This window comes from Nerophis lumbriciformis, linkage group LG12, assembly GCF_033978685.3.
Source record: "Nerophis lumbriciformis linkage group LG12, RoL_Nlum_v2.1, whole genome shotgun sequence".
NCBI lineage: Eukaryota > Metazoa > Chordata > Actinopteri > Syngnathiformes > Syngnathidae > Nerophis > Nerophis lumbriciformis.
Window position 1 is genome coordinate 15,788,756 of NC_084559.2, and position 12,231 is coordinate 15,800,986.

The following is a 12,231-nucleotide window of genomic DNA, read 5'->3' on the forward strand; positions in this document are numbered from 1 at the left end:
CATCGTTAAGTTTTTTTGTTTTTTTTACGGCATTTTGCCTCTTTTAGTAGTCAAAGCTCACGTTTCGGGATCTTGTCCACACGCAGACGCATACTTTTGTCTTTAAAAAGGCAGACTTTTGCAAACGCTGGCCAAAGTATAGAGATCCAAAACTCTCCACCCAGCGATTGCGTGTACACGGCACACACGGAGACTTGTGACGACGTCACGGTTGTGCGCTGTCATTTCCAAGCTCAACAACACTGCCTTGCTGGCTTTAAAAACACTATACGATGACTTACTGTATTTGGGAACGTAAACATGCTGCTCTTTTCACTCAACATTAATAAATAAAACACATCAAAATGGGCTTCGCGACAATCCCGCCGTCTTACACTACAACAAAACTGCATAGAAATGAGAAATAACATGACGAGACCATCACAACATTTTGGTGGTTATTAAAGGGGAACATTATCACCAGACCTATGTAAGCGTCAATATATACCTTGATGTTGCAGAAAAAAGACCATATATTTTTTTAACCGATTTCCGAACTCGAAATGGGTGAATTTTGGCGAATTAAACGCCTTTCTAATATTCGCTCTCGGAGCGATGACGTCACAACGTGGCGTCACATCGGGAAGCAATCCGCCATTTTCTCAAACACCGAGTCAAATCAGCTCTGTTATTTTCCGTTTTTTTCGACTGTTTTCCGTACCTTGGCGACATCATGCCTCGTCGGTGTGTTGTCGGAGGGTGTAACAACACGAACAGGGACGGATTCAAGTTGCACCAGTGGCCCAAAGATGCCAAAGTGGCAAGAAATTGGACGTTTGTTCCGCACACTTTACCGACGAAAGCTATGCTACGACAGAGATGGCAAGAATGTGTGGATATCCTGCGACACTCAAAGCAGATGCATTTCCAACGATAAAGTCAAAGAAATCTGCCGCCAGACCCCCATTGAATCTGCCGGAGTGTGTGAGCAATTCAGGGACAAAGAACCTCGGTAGCACGGCAAGCAATGGCGGCAGTTTGTTCCCGCAGACGAGCGAGCTAAACCCCCTATTGACCCTAGCTTCCCTGGCCTGCTGACATCAACTCCAAAACTGGACAGATCAGCTTTCAGGAAAAGAGCACGGATGAGGGTATGTCTACAGAATATATTAATTGATGAAAATTGGGCTGTCTGCACTCTCAAAGTGCATGTTGTTGCCAAATATATTTCATATGCTGTAAACCTAGTTCATAGTTGTTAGTTTCCTTTAATGCCAAACAAACACATACCAATCGTTGATTAGAAGGCGATCGCCGAATTCGTCCTCGCTTTCTCCCGTGTCGCTGGATGTCGTGTCGTTTTCGTCGGTTTCGCTTGCATACGGTTCAAACCGATATGGCTCAATAGCTTCAGTTTCTTCTTCAATTGCGTTTTCGCTACCTGCCTCCACACTACAACCATCCGTTTCAATACATGCGTAATCTGTTGAATCGCTTAAGCCGCTGAAATCCGAGTCTGAATCCGAGCTAATGTCGCTATACCTTGCCGTTCTATTCGCCATGTTTGTTTGTGTTGGCATCACTATGTGACGTCACAGGAAAATGGACGGGTGTATATAACGATGGTTAAAATCAGGCACTTTGAAGCTTTTTTTAGGGATATTGCGTGATGGGTAAAATTTTGAAAAAAAACTTCGAAAAATATAATAAGCCACTGGGAACTGATTTTTAATGGTTTTAACCCTTCTGAAATTGTGATAATGTTCCCCTTTAATCATAACTCTAGTTTTAATTGACCAATTTTCACCATGTAAGGACTCGTATGCAGTGTAGAGTCTGCACCGTGGACATATGTAGAAATGGAGCGACTGTATAGCTGTGTCATCATGCTGCACCGACATAGACTGTGGATATGGGGTTGTGGACTCCTGCGAGTTAATACCTACACGTGACGCTTAAATACACAACTTACTTTTTAAAGTCTTAATAATCGTTGTGTTGTATAAAAATGAAAAAACAAACAAAAAAAAACTCTTGTCTTTGTTGAAATACTGGATGTTACTCACAGCTGTTTGCCAGGGTTGAGAGAGCCAGCATCGATTTCTCTGTCAAAATCTGTGCGCAGGTCTTCCAAGGCACCGTCATCTCCAAAAGCACCCCACTCTGTATTGATACACATCTGCCCCTCATCCCCATCCAGCACGTCAATGTTCCTCATCTGCTCCATGTAACAGGCGTTTGTCCCCGTTCCTAAAAGAATACAATTTTAACACAGTCGTTAAAATGTGAAAATATGGTTTCTAATATGCACCCCATTTATACTTACACTAGTAATGATGGGATGTTTTGGTTTATTTGTTTCACACATGCTTTAAAGGGCTATTTTCAACTGAACTATCAACGGCTTTTCACACACACAAGTGAACGCCAAGCATAGTTGGTCAACAGCCATACAGGTCACACTGATGATGGCCGTATAAACAACTTTAACACTGTTACAAATATGCGCCACACTGTGAACCCACACCAAACAAGAATGACAAACACATTTCGGGAAAACATCCGCACCTTAAGCGGCGAAGTTGGTAGAGTGGCCGTGCCAGCAATCGGAGGGTTGCTGGCTACTGGGGTTCAATCCCCACCTTCTACCATCCTAGTCACGTCCGTTGTGTCCTTGAGCAAGACACTTCACCCTTGTTCCTGATGGCTGCTGGTTAGCGCCTTGTATGGCAGCTCCCGCCATCAGTGTGTGAATGTGTGTGTGAATGGGTGAATGTGGAAATACTGTCAAAGCGCTTTGAGTACCTTGAAGGTAGAAAAGCGCTATACAAGTATAACCCATTTATCATTTATAATTTAACACAACATAAACACAACAGAACAAATACCCAGAACCCCTTGCAGCACTAACTCTTCCGGGACGCTACAATATACACCCCCCGCTATCCCCTACCTCAACCCTGCCCCCACAACCCCACCCACCTCAACCTCCTCATGCTCTCTCAGGAAGAGCATGTCCCAAATTCCAAGCTGCTGTTTTGAGGCACGTTAAAAAAAATAATGCACTTTGTGACTTCAATAATAAATATGGCAGTGCCATGTTGGCATTTTTTTCCATAACTTGAGTTGATTTATTTTGGAAAACCTTGTTACATTGTTTAATGCATCCAGCGGGGCATCACAACAAAATTAGGCATAATAATGTGTTAATTCCACGACTGTATATATCATACTTGCCAACCTTGAGACCTCCTCCCCTCTTATTTAAGAGGGGAGGAGTATATTTACAGCTAGAATTCACCAAGTCAAGTATTTCATATATATATATATATATATATATATATATATATATATATATATATACACACACACACACACACACACACACACACACAGGTAAAAGCCAGTAAATTAGAATATTTTGAAAAACTTGATTTATTTCAGTAATTGCATTCAAAAGGTGTAACTTGTACATTATATTTATTCATTGCACACAGACTGATGCATTCAAATGTTTATTTCATTTAATTTTGATGATTTGAAGTGGCAACAAATGAAAATCCAAAATTCCGTGTGTCACAAAATTAGAATATTACTTAAGGCTAATACAAAAAAGGGATTTTTAGAAATGTTGGCCAACTGAAAAGTATGAAAATGAAAAATATGAGCATGTACAATACTCAATACTTGGTTGGAGCTCCTGCTCTATGGAGATGGAGATTTCAAGTTCCAACAGGACTTGGCGCCTGCACACAGCGCAAAATCTACCCGTGCCTGGTTTACGGACCATGGTATTTCTGTTCTAAATTGGCCCGCCAACTCCCCTGACCTTAGCCCCATAGAAAATCTGTGGGGTATTGTGAAAAGGAAGATGCAAAATGCCAGACCCAAAAACGCAGAAGAGTTGAAGGCCACTATCAGAGCAACCTGGGCTCTCATAACACCTGAGCAGTGCCAGAAACTCATCGACTCCATGCCACGCCGCATTAACGCAGTAATTGAGGCAAAAGGAGCTCCAACCAAGTATTGAGTATTGTACATGCTCATATTTTTCATTTTCATACTTTTCAGTTGGCCAACATTTCTAAAAATCCCTTTTTTGTATTAGCCTTAAGTAATATTCTAATTTTGTGACACACGGAATTTTGGATTTTCATTTGTTGCCACTTCAAATCATCAAAATTAAATGAAATAAACATTTGAATGCATCAGTCTGTGTGCAATGAATAAATATAATGTACAAGTTACACCTTTTGAATGCAATTACTGAAATAAATCAAGTTTTTCAAAATATTCTAATTTACTGGCGTTTACCTGTGTATATATATATATATATATATGTATATATATATATATATATATATATATATATAAGAAATACTTGACTTTCAGTGAATTCTAGCTATAAATATATATTTCTTTTATTGTATATATATATATATATATATGTATATATATATATATATAGATATATAAGAAATACTTGAATTTCAGTGTTCATTTATTTACACATATACTTGTTGAGTTAAGGGTTGAATTGTCCATCCTTGTTCTATTCTCTGTCACTATTTTTCTAACCATGCTGAACACCCTCTCTGATGATGCATTGCTGTGTGGCACGCACAAAAGTGCTTTCATCAAATGCACTAGATGGCAGTATTGTCCTGTTTAAGAGTGTCACAACATTGCTGTTTACAGCAGACGAACTGCTTCACGGTAGACCAAAACGTGACTGCTGTTGTTGTGTGTTGTTACCGCGCTGGGAGGACGTTAATGAAACTGCCTAACAATAAACCCACATAAGGAACCAAGAACTCGCCCTCGATCAGTCTACAGTTATAACGTCATTGGGCAGGCACACCGTTTATATTGTGGGAAAGCGGACTCAGGTCCCCATGGACCTGAGTCCGCCTGAATTTCGGGAGATCACTTGTTCCGGGAGGTTTTCGGGAGAGGCGCTGAATTTCGGGAGTCTCCCGGAAAATCCGGGAGGGTTGGCAAGTATGGTATATATCGGTATCGGTTGATATCGGAATCGGTAATTAAGAGTTGGACAATATTGGAATATAGGATATCGGCAAAAAAGCCATTATCGGACATCTCTAATGACAATGTATTGCGAATATGCCCCTTTGTGTACAAACGTCAATCGAGTCTCGCTACGTCATCAACCCTCGCTGTTTGCTTGCAGTGATGGAAGGCGAATGCGACAATTGTTTGTTTCAAGAAGCCATCATACGCTTGTTCAACTTTGCTTGTTCTCTGTTTTTTTTCCGCCTGTCTTTATTAGGAAGAAGACAGTTTAGAAAACAAAGTTTTTGGCAAAATATGAAAGTGTAACATATGTTTAATTGTGTATTTGTTTTTAAAGTCAAGATTTAAGTGCAGTAGCAAAGGTTTGAAGTCTCACTAAACCACCGGTGTCATTATTATGAAAATCATTAATCACGCTTATTACTGACATATGCTTTTCTGGGTTTCTGGTTTGTCCTCTTTCTCCTCCCTCAGAGCTCACTTCGCTCCGAGGGAGGTACTTTGCCCTTCTCCCTACCTGGCAGATGATTCAAGCGCCTCTTGATTGACGTGAATGCGCAAAACCAAGGTGGGTGGGTGGTTGGGGGACGACAAGGGCAAACAGAGGGTATCCGAATTGAGCCTTAATTCTACCCCTTCACCATATCTAACAGGGCTGCAAAGATTAGTCGACATTATCGACAATGTCACCACTAAACATTTAGAGATTTGTTATTGTCGGCGCGTCGCTTATTTACATTTTATCTATGGCAAGTTACCACCACAGAGTTTTTATTTTATTTGACAGTGCCATTAGACAGCCGTGAGTGATAGCCATGAACGGTAGGTAACTTATTATTTGGGACGGTTAACAACTTTCAGTCAATATAATTAAAACTCTAATTTTGAAAAATATAGACATTTAAAAAAAAGATATGTTCCTTGAAACCACTAATAGAAGTGACGGCTGGTGACCTTCACGTCAGGTGAGTCACTGTTAATACCGGTAACTTATTAAGATAAGAAGAAGGGGAAAAAGAGGTAATAGTGTAATTCACTTTAATAAATATGTTATCAAATACTTTTTGGTCATTTTTTTTTGGATGCAACATTAAAAACAGGCTGTAGATTCTACATTGTGCAAACTTGAAATTCATGTTGTAAAAAGGTCTCTGCAAACAATATTTTAACGCCATTGTGACAGGTGGACCAGCCAGCATACTTGCCAACCTTGAGACCTCCGAAAACGGGAGATTGGGGGCGGGGTTAAAGGGAGAGGAGTATATTTATAGCTATAATTCACTGAAATTCAAGTATTTCTTTTATATATATATATATATAAACCCCGTTTCCATATGAGTTGGGAAATTGTGTTAGATGTAAATATAAACGGAATACAATGATTTGAAAATCCTTTTCAACCCATATTCATTTGAATGCACTACAAAGACAACATATTTGATGTTCAAACTTTATTTTATTTTTTTTGCAAATAATCATTAACTTAGAATTTCATGGCTGCAACACGTGCCAAAGTAGTTGGGAAAGGGCATGTTCACCACTGTGTTACATGGCCTTTCCTTTTAACAACACTCAGTAAACGTTTGGGAACTCAGGAGACACATTTTTGAAGCTTCTCAGGTGGAATTCTTTCCCATTCTTGCTTGATGTACAGCTTAAGTTGTTCAACAGTCCGGGGGTCTCTGTTGTGGTATTTTAGGCTTCATAATACGCCACACATTTTCAATGGGAGACAGGTCTGGACTACAGGCAGGCCAGTCTAGTACCCGCACTCTTTTACTATGAAGCCACGTTGATGTAACACGTGGCTTGGCATTGTCTTGCTGAAATAAGCAGGGGCGTCCATGAAAAAGACGGCGCTTAGATGGCAACATATGTTGCTCCAAAACCTGTATGTACCTTTCAGCATTAATGGTGCCTTCACAGATGTGTAAGTTACCCATGTCTTGGGCACTAATACACCCCCATACCATCACAGAAGCTGGCTTTTCAACTTTGCGCCTATCACAATCCGGATGGTACTTTTCCTCTTTGGTCCGGAGGACACAACGTCCACAGTTTCCAAAAACAATTTGAAATGTGGACTCGTCAGACCACAGAACACTTTTCCACTTTGTATCAGTACATCTTAGATGAGCTCAGGCCCAGCGAAGCCGACGGCATTTCTGGGTGTTGTTGATAAACGGTTTTCGCCTTGCATAGGAGAGTTTTAACTTGCACTTACAGATGTAGCGACCAACTGTAGTTACTGACAGTGGGTTTCTGAAGTGTTCCTGAGCCCATGTGGTGATATACTTTACACACTGATGTCGCTTGTTGATGCAGTACAGCCTGAGGGATCGAAGGTCACGGGCTTAGCTGCGTACGTGCAGTGATTTCGCCAGATTCTCTGAACCCTTTGATGATATTACGGACCGTAGATGGTGAAATCCCAAAATTTCTTGCAATAGCTGGTTGAGAAAGGTTTTTCTTAAACTGTTCAACAATTTGCTCACACATTTGTTGACAAATGGGTGATCCTCGCCCCATCCTTGTTTGTGAATGACTGAGCATTTCATGGAATCTATTTTTATACCCAATCATGGCACCCACCTGTTCCCAATTTGCCTGTTCACCTGTGGGATGTTCCTAATAAGTGTTTGATGAGCATTCCTCAACTTTATCAGTATTTATTGCCACCTTTCCCAACTTCTTTGTCACGTGTTGCTGGCATCAAATTCTAAAGTTAATGATTATTTGCAAAAAAAAAAATGTTTATCAGTTTTGAACATCAAATATGTTGTCTTTGTAGCATATTCAACTGAATCTGGGTTGAAAATGATTTGCAAATCATTGTATTCCGTTTATATATACATCTCACACAATTTCCCAACTCATATGGAAACGGGGTTTGTATATATATGTATATATATATATATAAAATAAATACTTGAATTTCAGTGTTCATTTATATACACATATACACACATAACACTCCTCTACTCATTGTTGTATTTGAAAGTGCAATGCTTTGCAGCCAGTAGCACAGCCTTTGAAGGAGCATAGGTATGGGCAACATCTGTGAAATTTAATTTGCAGGAAAGGAGTGAGTTTAGGGTTGAATTGTCCATCCTCGTTCTATTCTCTGTCACTATCTTTCTAACCATGCTGAACACCCTCTCTGATGATGCTATGCTGTGTGGAACGCACAAAAGTGCCTTCATGAAATGCACCAGAGTCTGGAATCTTCCATCTCTCCCTAGCATACCCCTTCCCCTTCGAGCTGTCCTGGATGAACTGAAATTCTTGTTTCCAATCATTTTGGAACTTGTAAGCGTACTTCTTCTTCTTACTCGTCGTCGCCATGACTGTCTCTTCTTCGTTCTTCTGCTTCGTCTGTTATGTTTTTTTAACATTACTACTTGTCGTAGTTTTGAAGCAATGCATGATGGCAATACGGATGTTGTGTGTCAGTGTATTAACGTACCGGCTGGAATAAACACACACTGAGCAATAGCTCCGTGCCTTTCTACTTTATGGGTTATAGATAAACCTATGGATAACCAGTGTTGGGACTAACGCGTTAAAAAGTAACGCGTTACTGTAACGCCGTTAGTTTCGGCGGTACCTAGTAATCTAACGCGTTATTTTTTTTTATTCAGTAATTTAGTTACCGTTACTACATGATGCGTTATTGCGTTATTTTACGTTACTTTTGATGTAGTATCGGCTAGAAACAGAAGCGCTGCGGTGACGTTCTTCTGAATCTTCCTCTGTCACAAGCCGGAGAGAAGAAAAGAGGCACGGTCTATGTGTGTGTGTGTGTGGGTGTGTGTGTGTATGGGGAGGCACACTAGTGAAAAAAAAAAAGTTGTTGGCACGTTCAGTCCACACACAGCGTGGTCATGGCGAGCGGAGTAACGGAGGAGCTTGAACGCCCCCGCCATTGAATCGGTGTGTTTATAAGTGCAGACTCGGTTGTGCAAAACGAGGGTTTTAAACACATGCTGAACGTGCTTGAACCACGTTACGACATCCCGTCGCGCACCCACTTCAGCAATAAGATTGTGCCAGATCTTTATGAGCAGGAGAAGAAAAAAGTTGTGGATGAACTATCCCGAGCATCAGCTGTTGCGCTCATGACAGAAGGGTGGACGTCCAGCGGAACTATAAGCCCTCACTTCATCACAGCAGACTGGGAGATGAGAAGACACGCCCCCTCTACGAGAGTCACCTTGCGCAGGTACTGACACAAGCAGTGGAGGAATGGAAGATAAAGATATCCCAGTCACACGTGATAATGCCAAAAATCAAATAATTACAGAGAATGAGGCAGGACTGGGACCACAGATCGGTGCTTTGCACATGTAGTGAATTTGGCATCACAGAAGGGAATCTCAGTCAATAGGATGGAGCGCCTCTTTGGGAGGATCAGGAAGGTTTCTTACTTCCACCCAAGCACAACAGCTGCTCATGTGCTTAAGACAAAGCAAGAAATGCTAAAGCTGCCTGCTCATACATGATGTCCCAACGAGGTGGAACTCCACTTATGATATGTTGGAGCAGCAGGCAGCTATATACTCTGCAATGACCCACAACACCCTGAAGACAAATGTCACCCTGTCTGATGATGATGTGAGAGTGGCAGATGAGGTCCTCCAGGTGCTTAAACTCCTCAAAAGTGTTACATCTCTACTGAGCACTGAAACTTCACCATCTGTGTCAATGATCCTGCCACTGAAAACAAGGATTCTACAATCCATGGCTCCAAGTGTGGAAGACAGCAGCATCACTCCAGATGTCAGCCTTTATTTCACTACCTATGTTTCAAGGAAGATGATGTGCCTTCTTATGTTGCACTTAAACTTGTTTTTTATTAATGGTCATTGGTCCAAGTTTAAAGAAAGGAGGAATGCCTTTTTATGTTGCACTGTTTTTCATTAATTATGTTAAAAGGAAAATAAAAATGTATGTCAAGTTGATCAACAGATTGTATTATTCTCCAGTGCAATAACAGTACTGAAATGAAGGCAAAAAGGGCATTAATGGGAGCTTTAAAAAAAAAAGAAGTAACTAAATAGTTACTTTTCACAGTAACGCATTACTTTTTGGTGTAAGTAACTGAGTTAGTAACTGAGTTACTTTTGAAATAAAGTAACTAGTAAAGTAACTAGTTACTGGTTTTCAGTAACTAACCCAACACTGTGGATAACATAGACATATATAATAGTCTCCTTCTTGTTGTGTGTGAAGTTGCGCACTGAGCTCCAAAAGCCGTAGATGTTATAACGTGACTGGGCCGGCACGCTGTTTATATGGAGGAAAAGCGGACGTGACGACAGGCTGTCCTCACTCAGGTCCGGCTGGAAATCGGGAGAATGGTTGTCCCGGGAGATTTTCGGGAGAGGCACTGAAATTCGGGACTCTCCCGGAAAATTCGGGAGGGTTGGCAAGTATGCCAGCCAGTATAGGACGCCCTCAGCCTCTTCCGTTTCTACACCGACAGGTAAGAAAGAGAAAGTGGCAGCAGGACACAGAAGCCTAATGTTAGATTTGTGTGCAAATGTAGTGTATTTTACTCCAGTAAATGTTAGAATTTGACTGTAATCATACATGTATGTTACTGTTTGAAGGACAAATAATAATATTTATTCTTATGCTATTATTCGTTTTATATTTTTTATCATCATCATGTCAGAGATGCTCATTAATTATCTTTTGTTCGTTTCAGCTTGCTTCTCCATGTCAGTGGGAAATAGCTATTCACAAACTATCCATAACCACTACGGCTAGATATTCAAAAAAAAGGGAAATGGGATCATGATAAAAACACATGAAGTGAACAAAGAATCACTAATTATTGAGCCTCAAAGAAGGGGTTTGATTAAATAAGCTCTGCTCCTTCTGACCTCTTATCAGGTATTTTAAAGCTGTGGTACTTAAATCTTATGCTACCAGGCAGAATTCAAATTGTAAATTCTGTCCCCCACTGTTGCAGACTACCAGTAACAGACGTTGCTATGCAAAAGGATACACACAAAATATAGGAAAATGGAACATTAGATTACCTGTCTATAAGGAGAAGAGCCAAAGTTAGTCCAACACTGGCCCGTAATGCCCTCTATCTTGAATACGCCAGACCAATATTTATTCGAGTTTTGTCTCTTCTTTGTTTTTTTAGGTGTATAGTGCATACCTGCCAACTTTTGAAATCAGAAAAACCTAGTAGCCAGGGTCCAGGGGCCGCAGGCCCCGGTAGGTCCAGGCCAAAGTCCTGGTGGGGGGTTCAGGCCCCCCGACGCAAAATGATTGATTGCATTCAGACAGGTTAAAATGTTGCTAAAACCATCACTTTTCTATCAGTCACAGTGACTTTTCAAAACAAAAATATTACAGCAAAAATCATATGGGTAGATTGACATGTTTATTCTGTAAGCTAACTTCAATAGTTTGAAATTATTTTGACAGTTAATGCCAGTTATCCTGTCAACCTTTCACAAGACTTCAATTTGTTAATTGAAAGTATAAACAGTATAAACACTTTTTACAGTAAACAAATGGTAAAACAGTACTAAACAATTCCATAAAAAAAAAAATTGGTGTCATTATTAACTTTCTGTCCAAGCTTGTATAATCTACTGCCTTGTTCAATTGTAAAAAATATTCTGTGCCTAAAATTCACATTTCTATCACAATTATCATACTGTAAACATGGTAAGCTAACTTCATTAAAATTAATAGTCCTATCAATAGCATGGAATTACAATTCAAATGTAGTTTTTTTGTAAGCCTTTCAAAAGAATTCAAAATATGAAAAATTAATGAAAATTAATTTAAGCCATCAGACACTTGAAAAGTGGCACATCACATCTCTAATGTAATCATTTTAACTTTTCAACAGAAATAGCACTGCAAAAATATTAAGGACATACTTCTGTATTTTGGTAGTTATGCTGTCAACATTTAACAAGATTTCTTCAACTTGGACTTGAAAGCATAGTATAAACACTTTTAACAGTATAACAGTACTAAACAATTCCAATAGATAACATTGGTGTCATTACCTTTTTGTGGCTAAAATCCAAATTTAGCAACGGCATTAGACTTGTTTTTTTGTCCCAACGTGGTCTTTTACATCGCTAATTCCTCCGTGTCCGATCGAAAAATCTTGTCTGCACAAGGTGCAATTCGCGTAGTTTTCACCCTTTTTGGAACGGATAATTATTCCCGGATAGGCTT

At 40.0% G+C, this 12,231-nt stretch overlaps 1 protein-coding gene across 2 annotated transcripts in view; it reads right to left on the reverse strand.

Annotated features, from left to right (window-relative positions):
* The window catches only part of LOC140676619 (hexokinase-2-like), a 92,501-nt gene that overhangs the window by 55,481 nt on the left and 24,789 nt on the right, over window positions 1-12,231 (reverse strand). For both annotated transcript variants that reach the window (XM_072914316.1, XM_072914315.1), the window contains exon 7: window positions 2,046-2,229. In XM_072914316.1, the coding sequence (XP_072770417.1) occupies window positions 2,046-2,229 (184 nt within the window). The remainder of the gene's footprint in view (window positions 1-2,045; window positions 2,230-12,231) is intronic.